This window comes from Saccostrea cucullata, unplaced genomic scaffold, assembly GCF_032062105.1.
Source record: "Saccostrea cucullata isolate Sc308-1 unplaced genomic scaffold, CSIRO_AGI_Scuc_v1 ctg665, whole genome shotgun sequence".
Lineage (NCBI taxonomy): Eukaryota > Metazoa > Mollusca > Bivalvia > Ostreida > Ostreidae > Saccostrea > Saccostrea cuccullata.
The window spans coordinates 308,207-333,399 of NW_026930279.1; the positions used below are offsets into that span (position 1 = coordinate 308,207).

Below are 25,193 nucleotides of genomic sequence, written 5' to 3' on the forward strand. Positions count from 1 at the left end.
AATTCTTGACGCTTTGTTTTGACGTTACCTTGCCATTAAGGGTGCTCCGCGGGTACAAAACATGTTGAGATTAAAATGAAATAAATTGATTTCTGTTAAATCAAATGGAATGAAACTTCAAACATCATCGAATAATATATTTTTACATATTATAATGTGCTTATTTTAAATTTACAGTGAGTAATATAACGAAGATTGACATCGTCCACGAACTTTTCGAACAACCCTCGTATATATGATTTTTGTACAAATGGAAGAAATCACATTATGTGTATATAATTCTTTAAATTAATGTACCATAAATCTGGAATTTTTTGCTGTAGATAAATTTTTAGAAAATTTGCGAGCTCATTGCATTCGCAAAAATATTTTTCTTAAAAATAAATTACCAATAAGAAAATGTAAACAAATCAGTGGTCATTCGCAAAAATTTTGAAACGTAAGAATTAATCAATACCATTTTGACCCGAATGCGCAAAATAAAATCGACGCAAAAATTTCCAGATGTACGGTATTATGAAATTACTTATTTTCGTGGTGCTTAAATTTTCATTGTTTTCATTGGTCATTTTGATTTTGAATCTCTCTCTCTCTCTCTCTCTCTCTCTCTCTCTCTCTCTCTCTCTCTCAGAGGTAAACTTTGCAACAATTAATCATCTTAATATTCTAATTAACATTTTAAAATTCCATAATATTACTTGCAAGCTAGTTATTTAACTATTTAAAACTATTTACATTATCATAAATATATATTTATAAATACGTTTGTCAGATGATTAACATAGTTCATAAATGTTTATTTAGAAATAGATTTTCTCTCAAGGTTTAAGATTTTAAATCTCCTTTTTTAGCTCCGAAACTTTTTCTTTCTCTGTGGCCTTTTGTTTGGATCAAACATATGGCGTGGTTCATGATGAGTAGATGTTTGCAATCTTGGCTGCAATTAGATTACAAAAAATACGTTAGTTTTAAAGGTTGATACAAAAGTATGATTATATCTGGAAACTACAACACAGTGTAACTATTGTCATTTACAAATAACATGCAATTCCCAATTCGAATTATGTTTCTACTAAAAGTTGTTATTTTTATTCTTATATTTACAAATAAATTATCATAAAAAATATTATATTTTAAAGATGATAAGATATTTTCCTATCATGACCAAAAAAAGTCTACAAATTACTGTATTGAGGTTTTATTTAGCCAATTTCATTTTTTTAGTATTCTTTACGTTTACATTTTTTACGCAATCAATTTCTTGCGAATTAAGAAAAAAAAATCAATTTTTTATTTTGAAAATATAGTGGGCTAAATTAATAGTGGCATATATTTTTAGAGATGCCAGGACTTTTGCTAAAACTGTCAAAATTAGATCATTTCTAAAACAATTTAAGGACAAATGTAATAAAAGATCTCACACCTTTATATGTTGTTCTATGCATTTGTAAAACACCCAAATGTGTTTCAGCTTAATGTCAGATGGGACCAAATTGCAAAGTTTCTTTCTGTCTGTAGGAACCAGAGTTACTGGCCAAAAGCTCTCGTCATTCATGTAACTGTTAAGCTGTTGGGATAGGTTGAGTGATTCTTTATTTGACAGACGTCTCTGAGCAAAGAGTTTCATCCCTTTTACAATAGATTTCCATTCCAAAGATTTGGATCTCGATGCAATTAAAATATTTTCCAAATCTTTTGGTGGCTCTTTTTTAAACTCTCCATCAAGATTTTCTAAAACTCGGGTTCCATTCGTTTCTTCAAGCCATTGGTATATCATAACTAAATCGCCCATTTTTGCTTCTGGTGGAACTGCGTTCTCAAAAGATATAAATGAAAAGTCATTCTTCCTATTTTGAAAAAAATGCAGCAAAATAGTGTCTGGATCTATCATCGGTAATTTAGGTATCATTGCAATTGCAATTCCTAGAATTGTTAAAAAATTATAGTTTTCTTCTGCCTGGTTTGAAGCAAGAACAGACAATACCTTTTTGATTCTTTCATCTTTTGCATCTGACTGAGGGCAAACAGAAAGTAATTTCTTCAGCAGAGCAACAGAACTTTGAGCAATGTCATCTTTGAATAAAATCCTGAGTTTTTGCCTCTCAAGCTGTATATACTTTGCTTCCAACAAAAAGTACAGTGCAGTTTCTCCTTCAATTTTCTGAAAGTCGAATGCTACTCTTCTGCTTGTAGTCAAGCTCCTCTGCGAAAATATTAGACAATCATGCGGAAATTCACTTTGTATGATGTCGCTTTCTTGTAACTCCAATACTGGTATGATGGGAAAACATGCAATACATTCTTTGGATACATATTTTGTTATAAAAGACGTTGCCAAACATTGTCCTGAGCATGTTATATCCATAATCTCATCAAGAAATGAATTTTGAATTTTAACAAGTGCTTCAATTGTCAAAAGCAACGGAGAATGCTCGTCTATGATTAAGAAATTTTCTAGTTGTTCATCTTCACTGGCATTAGCTATAGCTTGAAGTTCTTTATTTACTGCTAGTAGTGCTTCACAGTACTTTTCAGAAGAAAGTTCATTCCATATTTTCATAAATTCACAAAATCGCACGCCTAATCTCAAAGAATGATTTTGTCCCATTTCATTTGCCAAAAATGTCTTCACAGTCATTCTTCTGCAATCACTTTTCTTAAGATAAAAACTTCCCAAAACTGCTATTGTTCTGTGCCACTTGAGACATGGTGCCAAAAATCTCATCAATTTTAAGAAATAAAGGCGATTTAAGATGTGATACAAAATTGGATATTTATCTTCTAAATTTTGAAGCTCAATTTCCCCGAGTAAATTGTCAAGAGTTGGACAAAAATCTCTTCTTAGAATAAGTTCACTAGTTTGTGACTCTGTTTCTACAAAGGTTGACAACTTATAACTTTTCAATTGTACTTTAGAATTGTGATTATCCAGATCATGCCATTCTTTGTCAAGAAGCAAGAAACGATTTTTTAAACTATCCTCCACTATTTCATTCAGAAATGCATCAGGGCTAGTAAGACTTTCTTCGTTTTGAAGTTTACCAAATACTAAAGAACACAATCTTAATACCTCATTCTCAGTCAACGAAAGAAGGCTACTGACTTTTGACCACTGTGCATTTATTCTACAAAGCAAACGGTCATTGATATCATCATTTTCTTCATCAGATATGTTTATATCATGATTCAAAGCACGTGCAGAAAGGTGGACGCCGAGAAATATCAGTTTTATTAATTCATAAGCGACCGTTTTCCTTTTGTCTGTCATTTTCGTTTGTAACTGTCGATTCTTAAATTGTCTATTAACTTCCCCTCTGAAACAAATGGGACAGGAATCACACTGAAGAGCACATACTCTATGACGGTTTTCACAAGAAAAGATATAAGACAAGGTATCGCAGTGATATACTCTTGACTGTAAAAACTCACAGAACATAGTACTTTCAAAAAAGTCTGGATGTTCTATTGCCTCCAAGAGAATGTTATTTTTATTAGCAAGGAAGGCAGACCATATTAAGATCATAGAAATAAACGAATTGTGCTTTAAGGCTTCACTGGAACAATTTTTGAATATCTTAATTTGATCAAGAGCATACGTCTTTTTCAAAATAAAACAGTCCAATATCCTTTTTTGAATTTCTGCTAATGGCAAAACATCAACATCTAAAAGTGTTTCTTCTCCCGATTGTTTTGAAAATATCTGACCAATATAACAGTGGGAATATAAATACAACACTACTCCAGTCAGCTCTGTGTTTATGAAGTGTTGAAAGATGCTTTTTGTCAATTTTTCCTCAATCTGAAATTCCTGTTTAATTCGAACGAAAGCTGCTAAATTCATAGCCACAGGCTGATAGACATCAGACGAACTTTTTATTTTTTCTTCTGTAAGATCGGGAAATAATGTTGTTTCAAAGGATTTTCTCCATCCAGCTACTTTTTGAAATATGGAATATGAGCTTGATCCATTGCTGATACATCTCATCAGATAAATTTGCAACTTTTTTAATATGTTGTCTTGTTTTTGACATTTAACATTGTTAAAGTTAAACAATTTTTCTAATTGTTTCAACAAATGCCTTTCTTTTTCTGTATCTTTTGTCAAAGCTTTGGCCGAATAAAATATAAAACGTCGGAGAAAGCAGATGATGAATAATTCCTCTGTCCAGTCTAGGTCTGGATTAGATAAAGCTGCCCTCATATCAAACAGTTCGTCTAAAATTGGACTCCCTTCTTTTGATTGAAGAAGAATATCAGTATTCAATAAATGGCTGTTTTCTGATAGGAGACGATGTTCAATGAAATCGGCGACGAGAAGGATAGGACCTATATTTTTCTTAGATTCACACACTTTGAGAATTTCTCGTAATACACAATGTTCCTGCACAAAAGAAGAAAACTTCAATGCTTTTATTGTTTTATCTAAGAGCCTTTTATTTATATCAAAACAACATTCATCAAGTACTGCACCTATTGAAATAGGTTCTAGAGGTAATTCTCCCTCACAATGACACTTTTCAAAGACAGCTTTAATCACTACTATACATGGCTGATAGTTTGTTTCATCAAAAGTTATGCATCTGAAGGCAAATTGGCTTAAACACTTCAATTGTGTTTCTCTTGGAATGTCTGCAGTTGACAATGCCAGAACAAAATCAGTAACACCTTGCCAGGCATTGTTTTGAAAGAAAAACTCTATCTTTTTTATATCATTGGCAGCAGCAAGTACTCTTTCGATAGTTTCGGGATATGGAATGCACACATTGCAAATTAAATCGTGTATAACACGCAATTTAAACTGCGTTTCAGACGCAGTTCCGATATCATATGCAAATGCTAGAAAAATGTTTACCTTTTGTTGCCACGCTCTCAACCTACGTCCACTTTGTTCAGAAGGGTACATTCTTGTGCAAATTGCGTCTACAAGACATCGCAGGTATATATTGACATCACCTAAATTGTCTATATCATTAGTTATCTCAACATCCTTATCACTTGACTTTATCTTTTCATCCTCTTCTTGAGAATACATATTCGTACATTTCTCGGCAATTTCATCAGCTTCATCGAGAATATTTTCGATGTCGCAATTTTGAGGAGTGCCATATTCTTCAGTACATTGACTAAAAGTTATGTTTTTAGATTTTCTTTCTCTTATTGTCAAAGAAAGGTATTTATCTGCTTGTGCATTCATTTGAGGATTTTGTTCGTTGCTTCCATAATCGTTGCTTGTAACAGTCGAAATTATGCTATCATTGTTTCTGCTTGTTGATTCTTCTGATCTTGTCAAACTTTTTCTAGCATATTGCGCTTGAGTGCATTTTGCATCATTGCTATTAGTTTCTTCGTTAGATTCGTTTTCGATATCTTCCGCAGTGGTCATTTCCAACAGATTATGCACTCCAATAATTACTGAATTGTGTAACCAAAGGGCTGTATAAAGTTTTGTTATTTTTTTGGTCAGACCATTTCTGTAATTTTCCATTCCATCGTCCTTTTTTACATCAAAATTCATATGCAACAATCGCTTCAAAGTCCATTTCAAAACGATAGCATTGTCAGTATCTGATAGTATCGATATTCGTCTGAGTGTTGCATACCTGAAGAAATCATCTACAAACAGTTCTTCCATTTGAGGTGTTATTGAATCGATCAATTGTTTAAGACAAGTTTCTGTTTTTACAGTAAACCATTCAACGACTTCATCAATAATATGTTTTGGAATATCAGTTATTTCAGTCTCTTCCTCAAGCTCGTGTTTCACATTCCTTTTTTGTATTTCTTCAAAAAACTCCTCTCTTGTTTTTTCAATTTGGTCAAAAAAATATTTTGAAAATGGAATTTTCATTTTTGTAAATCTTCCAAAAATGTGATAGCAAGATGGTCCAGCAGATTTAATCACATCTTTCAACGTGATTATCTTATCAAACAGCCTCGTCCATAAATCAGATTCATTTTTTGCTTTGTCCCCTAAAGCAGTTGAATACTCAATGATGCAGTCAAGAGAAAGATTTTCCTCCAAATGATAAAGAATGTTTGCAAGAGGGTCGCGGATAAGAACTGAAAAGCTGTGTCTTAAAGCATTATCAAAGGTCATAAATGTTCCCAAAGATAAGCCATCACCGGCGATTTCAAAAGCCCATTTTTCTTGCTCCACATTCAATTCCAACCACAAAGAAATCTTTTTGATGATTATTCTCTTTATTTCTTTCGACTTTTTAAAGTGATTCATTACAGTGATAACATCATCGAAAGACCTCTGTCTGTCATCATAGTCTATTCGAGAAAAAGCCCAAAGAAGTTGTTCTGATATAACTTGTTCTACTGGTTCCATGCACCCATTTAGAATTTTCGTCACAGGTTCATTGAATAGATCGGAATAATGAAAGAAAGGTTCAGTCAGCGTATCCAACATGACTAGACTCCAATCGGACTGAAAATTAAATTCGGAGAACAAAGGACGAGATGATAAAGTTCGTGTAAGATGCATGATAAAACAAATATGTTTTGGTTCTTCTGTTCTTGCTGTTTCTATATATTGACTTCGAAAAAATAATGCACGAGATTTTGCCAATGATATGTGCTTTAAATCATTTAAATCGTTGCACTGGATAACTAAAATACTACTTGAGTCATGTTTAAACCAGAAATTCCTTAATTCGTAATCCAAATGTTTCTCTGATTTCAATGTCCCCAATTTCACAACTTTTGTCTCTGGTAGAAGAGTTGATATATCGGTATGAATGCTGCTGTTAGTGCAAATAGCCATCAATCGACTATGTTTTTCTAACTGACATTTTTGGTTGTCAATTTCATATGATTTTTTTTCTGACACTGCAGTAACATCGTCAAATAAAGGCGTTGAAGTTTTTTCATCTTGTTTTACTAAAGGTATTGTAAATTCCAAATACTTTCGGAGGCCAGAGTGAATAGGCAAATCTGAATAAAGCTGTCTGATAACCATAGCTTCTTGATTGTGGAGTTTGCTGTAAGTAGAGGCTTTAATAAGACACATAGCTTCAGGCTGAAGTAAGGGTAGCAGTTCTTTTAAACATTCCTCAACACTTGGTGATTCATTATTTTTTCTGTCAGCGACCTTTTGAATCAGAGATGGTAAAATATCTTCTTCATACATTGGAAGTAATTTTAACCAAGGAATTAGTGTACTCTGATTTTCTTTCTCAGAAAAAATTTCTCTCATTTTAAGAAGTCTGTCTGTTAACTCTTCCAACACATCCTTAAACTTGTTTTCTAGCATGTCGCAAGAAGAAAATATTTGCTTTTCAAACCTGCTTAGTAGCGCTGTGTTATGTAAGCCAAGAATATTTTCGTTAACAATCACTATGCATTTAAAATTTTCATGTACATAACAGAGAGGGTTACTGTAAGGCCCAAGAGCAATTCTACAATGTCTTTTATTGCCAATAGTAGTGTAATTCTGATTCAACATATCAAAAAGGCTTCCATACACTACATTTAAGTCTTTCAGAATAAGAACATGTCCTTCTTCCATGCACAAAATTATTTTGCTTAAAATTCTGTAGCTATAATCTTCAAACTGGTCGTCTGTGAACTGGCTTCCAAATATCTGCGTAACTTTTTGATCGGTACATTTAAGAATTAGTGTAAGTTTTCCCAGTATAACATCACTACTACAAAACAACATGAGATGTCTTCCCTGCTTGTCTTCTATGTTTTCTTCTATTAATTCACATACATTAAATGACGGGAGAAGATCAGACGATGGAAAAAACACTTCTCTTGCCAATTTCATTCCTGAATTTCGCCGTAACCCACCAAAATTTCTATCAACCCCTTTCATCAAAATTTTAAAGAAATCCTTTTCCGTAAACTCATCATTGAATGTTTTTAATTTTCTACTAGTGAATTTCAAGAGATTATAAAAGTCACGATTACAGTGAAAGTCTTCTGGTTCTTGTTGATTAGTATAACAGCAATATTTTTCTGATATGTGTGAAACAATTGTAGTATCTCTCTCATTGAGGTTTTCTAAATTTTTGCCTAAAACAGCGCAGAAGATTGAGTATCCTGTCTTTAACAATTCGTCATTTTCCATATCAGGGCATGAGATGTAAATTAATCTATTCATTTTTGCGGGGTCCATCGCCCAATTTGACATACCAACAAATGATATGTTAAGTTCATTCATTTCTCCTGGTTCCAAAAGTCCATGGAGGACTTTCAGAGGCTGAAATCTTGATTTTTCCGCTAGACCAATTTCATCAAGAAGCACAACAACTTGCACTTTATCGTTTACATTTTTTTCGTGATATTCTACAGCTGTGTTAAAAACTTTAATAATTCCTTCAGATGTTGATGATTCAGAACCTTGATAACTGAAAAAATATAATTGTGGAAGAGATTTGAAAAAATCTACATCTGAGTTCTTTCCTCTCATGTTGCTTCTAAGTAAGTTAACCGATAAGGATTTGCTTGTTCCTGGTTTTCCTATTAAGCAAATGGGCAACTTGTTCAGTATACAAATAAAGAGAGCAAAAACATTTTCCCGTAAAGCTCGATTTTTGGCTACCCCAGCTGGAACTTTGAGCTGTTTTATAATAAATTTTTGCTCTTCCTTAATTATGCCTTGGATCCTTGTTTTAGTTAATTCGTGATCATCTGATTCTTCACAAAGGGATTTCCAATACATTGAACGCATTTTCCGAGTTTTAAATCTTGACTCGTACCCCAACAAAAGAGCAAGAAAAATAGCTCTCTCTTCTTTTTCTGATGTCGGATGTATATCTTTGAAGTAAACATTCAAAAACCAATGCATCAATATTTTGCATCTATGGATTTCCCGTAAACTTGCTGTACGACCGCTTTCTTCATTTCTCTTAACGAATGCCTGAGACAACACCAGAAGGTTTACGAAAGTAGAGAGATTTTTACTGTTCAAATCAAGATTTCTAACCATCTCTACAATGTACTTCTTTTCATCCTCAGAATTTATCATGCCAAAATCCCACACGTAGTCTAAAACTGTTTCTGGTAATGGGTGAACACGGTACACTAAGTTTGAAAGATTATCTTTTTTTAAGTCTGTTTGTAATCCAGTAGTAATTGTCGCTTGTATATCCCTTGTTTTGTATGGATTGCACGCTGCAAGAATAACAAGATTTGGAGATAAAAAGAATCCGCTAATGTGCCGATGGACTAGTGCATCAGTCAAAATACCAATGCAGTTGCTAGTATTTATTTCATCTAAAAATAGCCAGACCTCTTCTTTATTTTTTAGTTTTCCTAAAGCTTCTTTGTTAATATCATGTATTTTTTCTATTATTGTTCTGTCTGAAAGCCCTGCATGTACGTTAATTTTTTCAAAGTTAACATTTTTCACTTTTGAAAGATATTCAAGAAGTGTTGATTTACCACAACCGGTTTCCCCCATGATAACAACTGGGATCTTGGAATCAATTTTTAAACTTATTAAAACCATTTTTAAAAGGTTGTCTGTTGTAATGACATAGGAAGAAAAAATGTTGTCTAAATCTTCCCTTGAAAGATTTTTTGAACCAATGGAAGTCCACAAGACATCTTTCAGTTCTTTTTGGTTCATTGAATCTAAATGTTTTAATGGTTGTTCCCCAAATTCAGTTTGACTGCGCACGAATTCATTTATATCATCTGGTAAAGTTTTAACGTCTTTTGAAAACACACTTATCGTGTCCATGTCTTGGCTATTGAAAACAATGAATGAATGACTTGCGCTCTGCCATGATAATGGTTCTCCAAATTGATGTACATTTTTCATAGACATTGAACTTTTACCTCCAGAGCAGAAACTCGATGTAAAGGCTCTTCTTGCTATTCGTTTTGCCATACCCATCTGTGAGGATATCAAATCTCTCTTTATGTTTAGACTCTTTGAATGGTTATACAATAAAGGCGTCATTGTTTCCGTTCTAAAGAACATGCTCTTGGAGAGTTTTTTTAATTGATCTGCCAACACATTTATATAAATCTCTATCAAAGGATATGATTTAAAGTTTTTAATCTCATCCTGACTTTTCAATATTTGTAAACAAATGCCCTGAGGCAAGGGATTCAAAGCGGTTTCTCCAGTAAAATATAAATCTTTACTGTTAAGTTCTTCTGATTCCATAGTTTTCATATAGTGACAAAAGACTTGCACAGGACTGCTTATATGAGTTGAAACTACGAAGTTATCAAATTTCTCCCAGGCTACGTGATGTCGCTTCAAACTCATAGTGAAGCTGAGCGATTTCATAAGGGAGTCTTCAAAAGTGTTTCCTATTTCAATTAATATATTTTTAGTCGGAGTATGGAAGGAGTACTCTCTAGATGAGATATACCTCAAAACTGTAAGTTGAAATAGCAGTGTGTCGAGTTCATTGGGATTGTCAACAACACCAATATCGATATGCAACAAATCAGAATCAGTCAGATTCAGTTCATACACTCGCTTTACAAAATCCCCTCTCTTAACATATCCACTGATTGGTAGATGTTTTCTCCACAGATTTTTAGAAAAGCATTCTGCATGAACAAATTCAGACTTGCCCTGACCAGAATTCGTTGATGTTACAGTCTTTACGTCCGGAAGTTTATCCTTTAATTTAGACATAATGCTTGCCTGATCCAGAGGCATTGCTGGTTTAATAAAATGTTTGAAATTGTGAACGAAACTTTGATCATCTTTTCCACATATAATAATGTGAAGAAACAGGGAATAATCATTTATACAATTTTCTACTTGTTCGGTCAATCTATATTGAAGACTTGTTGGAAGCAGTTCAATGTGAACTAAAATGAAAAAAAGGGACTGGGAGCTCAGAGTCCGACATCGCAATAAAAACAAATGCAATTCATCCCACTGTGTATCTTGGTCACATATCAGAACTGTATTTGGTAGTGGAAAATTTCCTTCAAATGTTGTCGACAATATGCATGGAATTACATACTGACTGTCTTTTTCAAGATTAGTGACATAAACATTAGCTAATTGTTCAGCGTTGCAGTATCTTTCATAATTACTTTCTTCCATTTCAAAAACTGATACCATGGCATTCAATACTTCATTTGGGCTTTGAGGATTGTAATATTTATCAAGAAATGTCAACTTTCTTTTTCTTTCACCCGTTCGGAGATAAAATTCAATCGCTTCTACTGATTGGAAACAATTCGACTTTCCTTTATCTGAATCCTCGCTCCAGCATTTCGAGTCCATCAGGAAAAGATGGACTTGTCTAATGTGCCCAAAGGTCAAGTATCTCATTTCTGTATATTTCTTTTGGTAATTTTCTATTGCCGATACCCATACATCTAAATCATTTGTTAATTCTTTCCTTTTCGATGCTAAATACTGGCTTTTGATTTTTTTGCAAAAGCTTATATATTTATAGTGACCACTCTCGTGAAGCTCCTGGTATAAATCTAGAATTTCGAAGGCAAGGTCAACATGGTCTATAAATGATTTAAAGTTTTGAATCTCGGCGATTTCCTCCTCTGCATCTTTTGCCGAAATTAGCAACGCTCTACTTCGCAGATCGCTAATATCTGCCTCTGACAACACCTTTGAATTATGTGTTTTTACGAGCAATTTGCAACCTCCAGTCTGCCCACTGAATTCAAATTCCCCAGATGTCAGGATTTCTGATGTTTTTGATTTTGTTGTTTCCAATCTGTTTGCAATATTTCGATAAAAAGTCTCTAATGAATGCGCATTACGTTTACAGTCAACAATAGAATCATAAATATTTTCAATACCTTTTACTTCGGAAAGAACTTCTATATTCCGGATAAAGTCATCAATGCTAATGGACCCATCCATTCGAAGTAAGGGAAGTAAAAACTGATGAAGACGTAGCAAATTGGACATTGTTGACACCGATAAATTTTGATCTGTATAGTTCTCTACTGCATCAATTATGTTTCGTAAATCATCGTCAAATAAACTTCTCAATAACTCCATGACATCCCGATTGTTGCCAATGTTTTCCAACAACTTTAAACAGCTTGGATTTAAAGCCATATCATCATGAATAATTTTTATTTTGAGCTGAAAGTCAGCAAATAACATTTCGTCTGGAACCTCCCTATAATCAATAAATTCAATGAAAATTTTTGAATTGATAGTGTCGCCGCAACATTTTAGATGAAGTGCACCCATTGCCTTTTCCAGTAATTGCAAGTTGGAAAAATATTCAGAATACTCGAATACACGGATTATATTTTCTGGTTGAACAGTTCTACCTGTCAAGTTTGAAAACAAAACACATTCTTCTTTAACATGCTCTGAGATAAACAAATTCTTAACATCAGCAATCTTTACTGTTGTATTTCTGTGTAATATATCATCCCAACGTCTTATGTAATTTGATTTGCCCTCAAAGCATACATATTGAAGAATACTTTCGAGAGTTATGCAAGTGCAGGATACTTCTTCTAAATACACCTCAAACTCAGTCATACTGAATGCATTCCAAAATACCTTTGAGTTTACTAAAGGTTTTGCTAATATGCAAAGATCGTGAAAACAACTCTTGGAGGTATCTCTATAGTAAGATGAGTTACGCAACTCATTTAAAGACATTCCTTTCCCTTGCGTTCTTACGTTCTTTTTCAGCTCCTCTAAACGTTCTAATTCTTTATTCAACATAATAGTTGGGAATATTTTTCGACTGTTTATTTTCGAAAGAACGTCTATCATTTCTGACAGTCCATTTTCTATTCTTTTAGCGAGTTGAATATTTTCTTCTAACATTTGACGTCTGTCCCCATTTACTCCTAAAACTTGATCACAGAGTTGACACACCCTTTTACAGTTTGTTTCATCAAACACTTCCAATAATGTGAAAAGAGAAAAGTCATTCTTTTTCAAGCTATCATCAAATAAAAGCAAGCATTCTCTTGCCTGATTTGAAGAAATATGTGAACATTCTTTCTCTATATTCTTTTGTTTAAAGAAAGGATCCCAAAATAAAAACCACTGTGAGATTTCGCTGATTATTTCATCCTTTGTGGAATAAGGATACAGACGGGATATATCGAGCATCGCCTTTATAACTTTCATATGATAGTCACTGAAAAATATGCAGAAAAACTAAAATATCAAATAGCATAAAATTGAAGAAAAATTATGCATGTTTATTATTTTCAACGTTCATAAGATCAAAATCTAACAACAACTATATAATTATAGATAAACAAAACTTAAGTCAAAATCAGTGATTATAATAAGTGTGATGTTTCAGATAAATATTGTCTAAATTTTGTCAGAATAATTTACGAATACAAATATTTAATTTGCTTTTATTTCTTTAGTACTTTGTATAACATTGAACTCAAATTAAAATTGGTGAAACCAGAATCAAAATTTTAATAATAAGTCAAATTTTCATATAAATAGCTTTTTTAAACAGAGGTTTGTATCGTTATTTTCAAAGTGTTGTAGGAATTGAATTTGATGAAAATGACGTCGTCAAACGCATAACCAGCGCACGGGGATGTAGTAAATTGTTTTGGATTTGGTTTATATACACTAGAAACGGAAAAAGGGGTACTGAAGTGACATTACACACTAGATTATAATAGAGAAATTGTTTTTAAATGGTATGAGATTCATGATAGTTTTCCCTCTTAACCGGAAATATTTACCACATGAAGAAGTAGAGCACTGTTTGTTAAACACAAACTGTGCGAAAAATTATGGTCCAAGAACGACGTGAAACATTATATATTCTCTGCTGCATACAATGTAATATGATCTTTTGACTAAATTTCAACTGAAATTTGAATCTGCTTAAAAACGACAATAGCAATTTTAAGAAAGTCCCTTAGTTTAGAGTGGTTTTTCATAATTTTCAAAATTATTGGATATAAACAGACGCGTGTAAAGAAGAAAAGAGATGAGCACGTTATAAGAGAAGTAAATTACGCTTGCTTTCGTGCGCCTATGTACACTTACTTTCCTTCTTTATTTTTTATCTTATTAGATGTGATATCATTATAAAACTTGAAATTCATGATCAAAAAATCGTACTTTTTGCTATGACAAGAAAAGAAATTTAATTCAAAAGAGAGAAACATGATTGTTTCCCTTTCTATGGCATTAATTTGGGACAACTCTCGTATTTAGTTTATATATATATTTCTAATATTTTTAAAGCACTTTAGAAATGTGTTTAAAAATTACTACATGTAATAGTTATGAATTTGTATAGTGTATAACAGAATGAACAGATGAATATATGTATTAGTATCAGATATATGAGAATTGTGATCTTTGACCTTAATTGCGCAGACGCAGAAATAGTGTTTGGGGGTGGGGATTCTGAAGTTGTTTTAGTATGGACATTTTTATTCAATTCCATGAAACGAATATGCTTTAAAAACTTATAATAATTTAAACATAAATTACTCAACACATACCTTCGTGCTCCTTTTGTGCCTCCAAACCATTTCCTTATAGCAGAATCCTCAATACTTTCCCTGTCCTTTGGTGTCAAATGATCCTTAAAGTGGGACAATAAACTAGTAAAAAATAAGTCCATTCCCCTTTTATCAGTAAATTGTGATAGATCACAATTGTTTAAATAGAATACTGGCTTTCTTCTCTGTAGACACGCTTCTGCTTTTTCGAAAAGAACACTTTCTTTTTCAACATCTAAGAGATCTAAAGCCTTTCCAAGATTGTTAAACAAAACACAAACGTCGGTAAAATCTGGTTGTATGTTCTCGAGTGTTTTTTTATTCCGTGCTGAGAACCAAAGATGTACATTTTTGGGGAGATCTGCAGGGACAAACAGGGCATTTTTAACTTTGAGAAAAGATAAAACATGAAAAAACGCATCATCAGTGCAATTTGTTAAGGATTTGATTAACTTAGTTTGAATATCCATATTTGAAGCAAAATCAGCCTTGCAGCACAAGTCGACAACACGGCAAACTGGACAGAAAGTTTCTTCACAAAAAGGGTGAAAAGTTGAAGATTGCTTCTCTAATGTCGAGCAGATATTATCCAATAGCTTATCTGAATATCCTCCTCGGTTCTCTTTTGACAAAGTATTCCACAAGGTAACTGTTAACATGGGCTTTTTGCTAAAGCCATCGAATATTGCCACGATTTTTTCAACAACTTCATTCATATTTTCTCTTTGATACCATGTACATTTTGCTAAAAGTTTTGGAATAAGCGCTTCATCTAAATTTTCAATCAGACTTTTAAGAACAATGTGCACTTTTTTACCATTTTTTCTCCTTTGTTCTAGTTTATAAAAAAAATTTCCATGACATTCTATATCTGGTTTAGCATGAGGTAAGGAATTATCTTCGTCTAATAATTTGTGCAAAATACCCTGAAACTGATATTCACAGATAATCCCTGGATAGAGTAAATTCATAATATCTAAAACAGTCAAATCTATAGTTTCACAACTCTTGTTCATCCTGGAGAGAATAGTTGGCATTTGGTCGATTTGGAAACGGTTTTTGTTAAAGAAATCTGTATCACATTTTTGAAACCATTCAAGAGTTCTTTTGATGATGACATTGTGTTTTGTTCTCCATTCCGAATTAAAGATAGTTAAAAACCGAATAAATGAAGTAATATCTTTCACATATTTCGATTGTTCGCAAATGTATTCAATGATCAGTGGCTCTAAATCGTGATGTTGACTTAAGGTATATATTTTTTGTTTCATAACGCCTATTGTTCGTTTAATACTAATGAGTTTGTTTTCCATTAACGTGATATCTTCATGGGTGAAGGCTTTTAAGATACATATTGAAAAACCATCCACTATTTCGTTAAATGTGTTCTCATTTTCAAATATGAAGCAAATATATTCTTGAAAAGGTTTCATAGGCGCTTCCAAGCACGTGTGAGATACAATAAGATTTTTAAAAGGTTGCCCTTGCCTGCAAATTAATACTTTTTCTATCTTATGTTCTCGCTCACTACCTGCGAAGGAGCCTTTCCAATGTAGAGGGAATAAAACATCCTCTTTTTGCAGTTCTATAGGCTTCTTTCTGTCGAAATACACAGTAACGCTGACATCGTGTTGTAACATTCGCGGAAGGAATACGTCCACTGTTTTCTGATGAAGTAAGAGAAGGGGATTAATATTGAAATTCATCCGAATTCACGGAAAGTAATATAACAAAATAAATATTTGCATCTTTTTACTGGAGGGATTACACAATTATCCTTTTATCTATTTCAGTAATTATTCATATTCGTTTAACATGGAACCTACGTCGTATTGCATTATATCTTTTGAATGTGTTTGCCTGTGCTAAATCCACCATGACGTCAAAATTAATTCAATTTCACTTTATCCTATACTTTACAGCTTCAACAAAAATTTTAGAAAATAAAGCATTTTGTAATTCATGGAATTTAAATTTAAATCATGCTAAAATAATCTTTACACTTTTATTAAATAATAAATCTACATGACTTTATATATTTCTTGAAATAGAAAACATTGGCACATATCATTTACTACATCTTGACCTTAAGAAGAAATGAAATTAAGAGCTATCCATTTTATACGGTATAAACTGGGTTGAGGCAGTTTACGCTTTATAAACTGCGTTTATAAAAAAAAGAACGAAAAACTGTTCCAACCCAGTTTATACATGTACTGTACCATATGAAATGAGTAATATTAATTTTATTCCTTATAATTTTATTTTCATTCAATTGGTGTAAAAAAAAAGGGTGATTAATCTTTTAAAACAATTTCAATTTGTACAAAATCTGAATGTTACGTAAGGCAGATTGATACGTTTTTGACGCAAGTCATTTTGACGCGAACGTAGGCAACACATTTTATAGATTAAAAGTAATTTTTTTATCCAATCAAATACAGCGTTACAACCAGAATTAAATTAAATCTAAATGATATTTGGTGGGTAGAAACACTTCAATGTAATTGAAAAAAAAAATCCATCATTCAACATGGCAACCTCATGTACTTAACACAAACAAGAAGAAATACGCACTGTTACAACGCACTTTGAAAAAAAATTTCAAAGTGCGTTAAATTCGGGACCAAGCTAATGCACTTTGAAATTATTTTTTTCAAAGTGCGTTGATATCGACCATATTAACGCACTTTGATAAAAATGTTAAGACTGATCAATATTCTTACAAATAATCGGTATGATAAATAATAGATCCTGGTTGGATAACTTTTTTATGATAAAGTCACTTCAGGACCTGAAATATTGACGTTTTAAATATTTACAAGGGAAACAGGTCTTGAAAAAAACATTGACGACTGTTTAGATAATTAATTCGTTTCTTTTTTTATTCTAGTCTTTGAGAAGTACATGTAGATGTAAAGGTGTGCAGGGGAAACAAACAGTGGATACCTTTAAGCAACTTAGCATTTATCATAATAAAAAGGGGGCATTTTGATTGTTAAAAACTATGAAAATTCTTTCTCTCTCATACGTTTTACTGTACTAAAAAGTCTCTAGTTTTCATCTGTTTTCATTAACTCATTTGATGTTGAAAGTTTTCAACGTCATACCTGTTAGGTAAAATCATAATTATATAAATGTTTTGAGTTTAGCTTAGACATCGAGACCAGACGAAGGGCCAGGGAAGGGGGGGCTAAGCCTCCACTTATTTTGGAAAGATATATACATCGTATAAGCATTGAAAATGCACCTTACCCTTTTTGGGTTTATTGCTCCCCTCCCCCGTTTGTTACCGACACCTATGTATTGGAAAGTTAAAGATTTGGACTGAGTGATCTTATACCCGTCTTCTCCTCTTTTTGACGGGATTAAATCAATTTAAAAGTTTTTCGAAAGATAAATAACAAATAAAATCTTTCCATTACTAAAATATGATTTTTTTTCAAAGTGCGTTAAGTGTCTCCATGTTGAAATATATTAATGTAGACGCTTAACGCACTTTGAAACTTTGAAACAAATACGTATTGTTTTTATGAAAATCCATATAATTTTCTATAAAAAAAATATCAAAAATTCATCAAATATGTTAACTTCTGAAAATTGACTTGAAGGTAGGCGGGAGAACATTGCAATCGTTCGCAGTTCTTTGATGTACGGAATGAGATCTATTTTTGCCTGATTTTGATTTTAAAATTACTTAAATAATAAACGCCTATAATAAAGAATTGTAGGTTTTCTTGGTGCATAGATATGAGGAATTGTTTGAATTCTATATAATTCCATAATTAATTTTGCAATAATTTTTAACTTTTTGACAAACTCTTATAAAATTCTTCCTCTATACTTGGTAAAGATTTTTCAGGTAATCAAGTTAAATATTAATCTATGATAAATATAACTGATTTCTGGAAAAAAAGTTTGTTTGTGTTATTTATCCTTAAATCAAAATAAAACTTGCATTTATATTTAGGTATTTCTGAACGACATAAGACTAAATTCTTTCAAAATTGACATTAATTATAATCAAATATGTATATCAAAGGGCATACAACTCTTGAAAATTAGCACCATACAAATTTTGACGAATTCTCAAAAGTATTACAAATTTAATGCCAAGAGTTTTAAGGACATTATAGGTCACTTTAGTATTATGTAACAACTTTCCAACGATTGAATTTGTTCGTGTTTTAAATTAGAGGCCATGAAATTCAAAATTTTGAAAAAGGCACCATTGCTTCTCATAATTATTAACCTAGCATGTTTACTCTGGTTACTTCATGCCCTTAGGTAGATCAAAGTATTAAAAAGAAAATGCATTTCCACTTTATAACAAGTTGTGCGCCCCACCCCGCAGGAACCACTGACCCCTGTGGCCACATATTTCAAAATTTTGGTAATTTTATCATTAATTTTATTTCGTCATTAATGGATAATTATGGCCCTGAAATTAACTATGTTGCTAGATACACTTTCGTCATTATAAATATATATACTAAGATCATCGGCATAAAACCAAGGAGCAATGGAAAAGAATTTAAAGATATTCAGGCATTCTTTATAATATAATCATTAGAGACCTAATACCAGAATCCCTGACCCAGGGGCCAGGGTTAGTTTAGTAAATACCAAGGAGCAGAGATAATTTTGAAGGGTTTTTTTACTACGTGTATATAATCAATAGAGCCCCGCCATTACACCACAACCTCTCATGCAAGGGCCAAAAAAATTCACAATGTTCGAAGAGGCACTCTAACTCATCATACCTATATAATAAGTTAGTTTGTTTAATACCCAAGAACAAAGAATAAATTTTTTTAAAGATCAATGTATTTTCACTATATAATCAGAAGAGCTCCCCCTAAACCAAAACCCCTGACCCAGGGGTCTTAAAATTCACAATTTTATGAAGAGCTCATTTTAACTACCCTAGAACCCCTGACCCAGGAGCCATGAACTTTTCAAAGAGGCACTCTTATCATAACTATGTACATAGTTTGTTTAATACCCAGGAGCAGAGGAAAAGATTTTCAAAGAAATAATGCATGTTTACTATATGATTTATATAGCCCTATCCTAACAATAGAACCCATGACAATTGTGACCATGAATTTCACAATTTTCGTAGAGGACTGAATGCTTTTTGCAATCATACCAACAGTTTGACTGTTGGATGTCCAGGAGTGAAGAAAATTTTTAAAGATTGCATTAATTTTGGTGGTTTTTAGCCCCAAGCCTCAGATCCCAGGGGAGAGGGGGACAGTGACCATGAAATTCACAAAGTCCTCTTCACCCATAGATGATGTATACCAAATTCGTTTGAATTTGGTTCAGTAGTTCTAGAGATGAAGGAAAATTTTTCAAAAGTTTACGAGAGACGTACGACGGACGACGTACAGATAGCAATAAAACACTTAAGTTTACTAAACTAGTCACTAAAAAGGCTAACAAAGAGATGGCTGCATACTTTTCGTCTTGAAACAAAAAATTTTCCCATTTTTTACAATATTGAAGCCCTTTCTCTCACCATCGAATAATCAAAATGTAGAAATATGATTAAGGTTTATTCATCAAATAAATGGGAAGTTGTACCTTCAGTTTGCAAATTAGAAACATACAGAGTGAACATATAGCCTTCGTACAGTTCATTTACTGAAATTGTATTTGTTTGTTCTTCAGATAAAACAAAATTATTTGTTTATCTTTCTAATTGAAAGCCGCTAAGTCCAATTCTAATCCCGAAAAAAATATATATCTTTTTCTTCTTGAAAAACAATTGTCCATAAATTGTTTTAACTTTTGTCAAATTACATCCCCAAAGTCTATTTCTTTTAAAAGATATCAAAAGATATCAAAAGAAGATGGGCGCATTTGGCGGGTGATCTGCAGGAATCATTTGTACGAAACATTTATGGTTTAAATGTCCATGATTTGGTTGGCTGAACATACCTGGTCAGATTTTACAAACATGTTTTTTTTTTTTATTTAGTTTGAAAGACATTGTGAAATTGTAACATTTATGTCCATTTCTTTTTCTAGGGGGTACTATAACATAGTAATATTTCACAAAAAATAAAACCTAAAATATTTAATGCATAGATGCATGATACGTGTACATTGTACATTATAAAATAGAAGATTAGAATTGATTTCGCTTGAGAACCAAACTGAACCAAAATTTATCTAATTCAAAATTTTAATACATCAGTACATAAAACAAAACTGACAAAATAAATGCTTGCTTGCCTGAATAAAAAAAATTAACGCTCTATGCCAGGCTCGAACAAAAAGCTTTTCGCTTCGAGTGCACTGAACAGGTAGCCTAACTTTCTGAGCTATCACGGCTACACGTAAATAATTGTCTTTAAAAGGACAAAGACGCAACACATTGACACATTTGGATTTACTGGGGAAAAGTTCATTTTTCGTGGTCTCTGGGTCTTCTCTCCATTTTTTAAAAAAGTGTGATCGTTTCTTTGAATTAAAATACACACAAATAACGTTTCAAAATCATGGAGAGAAGACCCAGACATAAATTTTTAAAATTTTAAAAAAATTTTAATTTTCTAATGCATGGACTGTGGCTTATTTAACCACAAACAGAGATGGAAATTGAATTAAATGGTTTAGACATCGGGATCGAGATGCCTTTCATATCTCGATACGGATACGGATACGTATACTTATACGGATACTGAAAATTTTTTAAAATTTTTAGAAAAATGTGTTTCAAAATGTACAATTTTGTACCAAATGTCTGATATGGCCAATTTTCAAGTTATTTTTTAGCAAATCAAAGCTCAATTTCGGGAAATTATTTTCCGTTCCTGTTGCACAGGAACCCGATAAATTAAAAAAATGTTAAAATTTCATGTGACATGTCAATAAAATTTTCACTTTTCAATTACGCCCAGGTTCCTGCCGAATGCCAATCAAAAGCGCCCTCGTTCTTTAAACGTTAATAAAATAATTTTTGTGAGGTCACACAAAAAATAATCTTACGTTGATGTCACGGTTCTCCCATCTCAGGAAATGATAATGCAACACAATAGTTCATCAATAAAGGTTCATATATTTGATTAGAGATTGTTCTATCTGACGTATCCGTATAAGTATACGTATCCGTATCCGTATCGAGATATGAAAGGCATCTCGATCCCGATGTCTAAACCATTTAATTCAATTTCCATCTCTGTTTGTGGTTAAATAAGCCACAGTCCATGCATTAGAAAATAGCAAATAGCAATTTTTGTATTAAAAATAATAAACTGCTGTACACCTCTATCATTTCGTAAAAAATATTTATTTAAAAAAAAAAAGAAAATGAAAAGTATAAAATATTTTGTTTTAATTATATTGTTTTAAGATTAATTTCATTTTGCTTCAAACTATTTGTAGGAAATCCCCGTTCTCTTTTTCCTCTTGCTTAATATCTTTTATTGACTTTGTCTCTATTTTTCATATGCCATGTTACAGCTTGCCAATACCCCCCCCCCCCCCCACACACACACACACTGAAATTCAAAATACGTTTTAATCAACGCGATCGATAAAACGTTGTAGCTGTTTTAAAAGAGACTGTTCAAACTGATTTCATAATTTGCTCCAGGACCGTTATAAGTATTGAGTACAATGTATATGCTTTGAAGAGCCTGTGTAACTCCCTCCTTTTCCCCTCCCCTCACATTGGCATCAGAAGCAAATTAAAAGCAGGGAGGGGCTATTTGAAAGAGAAAAAACATCAGCCCTGAAAAACCTCGACAAACAAATGGGTACTTGAATACTACTATGTGTATGTGTGTGTGCGGGGGAGGGGGGGGGCGAAATTTTTTCATTGCAATTTTTTATTTCAAACACTAGTACTACCACTTACTCTTTTTTGACTGCACTACAACGCGCCTGTTGGGGAGTGGGGAGGGGGTTTATCCTACCCTCTATGTTTAATAGATATAAATTTTATGTATATGCATATATTATGTCTATCTTGCAAAAAAGTGTGGTGGTGGTGGGGGGGGGGGGCTCCCCCCAGTTCCGACGTCTGTCCCTCACTGTGTGCATGCCTCACCATTTGAACACACAGAATTTGATAAATTAAACGTATTTTGACTTTCATTCATTTACATCATTTTGGTTTAATATAAAATCTATTTCATATTACGTTATTCAACTCTCTTTTTATGCAAAGAATAAAATAATTATGGCTCAAAATTTTCAAAATAATACATCTTATCTTCCTAAGCCTATTTGTCCATCGTGCTAATTTTCTTTTCTTTTTTTATCTACTTTCCTTTTTATATATTTATTTGGCCGAGATCGAGATCAGTGTGCACAAATTATAGAATTGCAGAGAAGGAACTTCTTCCATGTAACCAAGAAAAAAAATCACACATTAAAGAAAAATTACAATGATAAAATATCAGAGTTTTTCTTGATCAGTATAAACTCGATCATGTTCAATTCCCAAGCTCCTTGAAACCATGGATACACATAGGCGTCGGAACCGGGGGGGGGGGGTGGGCATGACACGGCTATTGACCTACAATTTAGGGAGTGTATTCAAACCGCCCTAGAATTACCAGCTATCCATTTTTTCCGGGGGGAGGGGGGGGGGGGGGCTATGGCCATAGAATGGTAATGGCATAGAAGATGATAAAAAAGGAAAACAGGATGGACATTTTCAGTGAATCATCCGTATACATTTATTTTGCCCTACAATGTATGGTTAATTCTTTCCTAGTTAATGTACAACTACTTTACAACTTGTATTTACAATTCAAAAGTTTGAGTTTAGGAGGTTTAACTGTACATGTGTATATATAATTATATATTATTGGAGATATGTCGTGTTCTTGTGAATGTTAATTCGAGAATGAACGATGAATACCCTAATATTGAGAAAGAGAGCGAGAGAGAGAGAGAGCGAGCGAGAGATAGAGGTGAATCTATAAATATTTTCGAACTACTGGTATTTTTTTTACATATTTAAATAAAAAAAAAATATTTGTTTTTCGAATTTTATTTTCTTCAAATTTTACCCCCCCCCCCTAAACAGGATGCATAGGGCGTGTGCAGCAACTGATATGTTTTTATTAAAAATATCACACAACATATCATTTCTTAGTGAATGAGGTTAAAAACCAAACATGAAATGTAACCAGATGGTTTAAGCATCGGGATCGAGATGCCTCTCATACTTCGATACGTATACGGATACGGATACGTATACGGATACGTCAGATAAAACAATCTCTATTACTTGACAATTGCAGGAACGATGAAAATAAAGAAGTATAAACAAACGAAGGTGACTAGTCACATCAGTTAAGGCACTAAGATTCCGTAAGGAAGGTCTTAAATAACTGCTAACAGATTTCTCGCAGGAGAACATCCAAATTGTTGTCAAGATTAAAAAGGAATAGTCCGTGCATAAGTATATATAACAGGACTCACACAGCATAGGCGTCGGAACCGGGGGGGGGGGGGGGGGGGGGGGCTAGGCCACTTTTTTTTCCAAATATATACTTAGTATAGGCATTGAACATTGCTTAGTAGGTTTAACCCCCCCCCCACTTTCCACAGACACGTCGCAGTATAGATTAGAAATGGGTAAAGAAATGAAAAAGTAGTGGAGTTTGGAAAAAAAATTTCGGTACTGAAGTTCGAACCCACCTCCCCCCCCCCCCCCCCCCCCCCCGAAATAGGATTTTCGCTTTTGGGGAACTTTCAATTTCCTTTTTTTTTTTTTTTTTTTGCTTGTCAAGTTTTTTTTGGAAGGTATAAAAATTTTTTTTTATACACTTAGCCCCCCACTTTCAATTTGCTTCCGACGCCAATGCACATGCGTACATAACTACCACACCCCATAAATACTGGTTCTGCCACTCACACCCAGGATGATAATAGACATTCACCTTACAACCAAATACTAACGTGGCACAGAACAACGGACAAACCAGAATACAATACAAACACTATGACAATGAATGACCAGATATGAATGAATGAATGAAAGGAATTTACTACACGCTACCTACTACACTAACTAACAAGCTAATTCAGAGAATTTGTGTCCCCCGCTTACGGAATAAGTAAACCATGCGCAGTTCGGGGAGGGGGTGTCGGATCCCCCTGTCTGAATTTGAAGAATTATTAAGTGTATTCATGTATACTGAAGCAAATAAAACATGCTACTATGGATATAAAGATTTGATTGATCATTCTGTATTATGTGTATGGAAGATTCTTTTTATATGGAATATTTATCACACTGTGATGATGATTGTATGAGTTTGTACAAACCAGACCTTATACATTTTTCATTTCTCATGCTGAATACTATCATTAAGTAAAAAAAAGTATTTCAGAAAAAAAGAAAAATGCATCGTCCAGGATTGGAACCCGGGACCACCTCAAACACGTGAAGCGAGAGACATGCCACTGCGCCACGGAATCGATTTTTACTTTATTAAATTATATACAAAGTTGAATTCACATACATGTATATACATTTATTTACGTTCGATATTGTCAAAAATTTAACACAATGCATAGTGTCTAATTTAACATTTATTCAACAGTTCTAATAGATGTAATAAGAATATAGAGTCCGCCGAGAACCTGTTTTATACGAAATAACTCTCCTCATGTCCCTGTGCTAAAGATGGCGACATGTAATACAATAAATACTTATAAAACAAACGGGGCGGGGAACTTTGAGAGGTGTGAGAGAGGTCCTAGTGAGTTTGTGTATAAAATTTCATTGCAAAAGCTCACAACCTTCT

General features: G+C 33.1%; 1 protein-coding gene across 1 annotated transcript; it reads right to left on the minus strand.

Moving 5' to 3' along the window:
• Positions 1 to 568: 568 nt before the first annotated feature.
• LOC134283576 (uncharacterized) lies at positions 569 to 4,968 on the minus strand. The gene is made up of 2 exons (XM_062766094.1): positions 1,424 to 4,968; positions 569 to 937 (listed from the first exon to the last, which is right to left on the minus strand). Exons 1-2 carry the CDS (start codon positions 4,901 to 4,903, stop codon positions 848 to 850), a joined length of 3,570 nt encoding a protein of 1,189 aa, XP_062622078.1. The 5' UTR covers positions 4,904 to 4,968; the 3' UTR covers positions 569 to 847.
• Between the last annotated feature and the right edge of the window lie 20,225 nt (positions 4,969 to 25,193).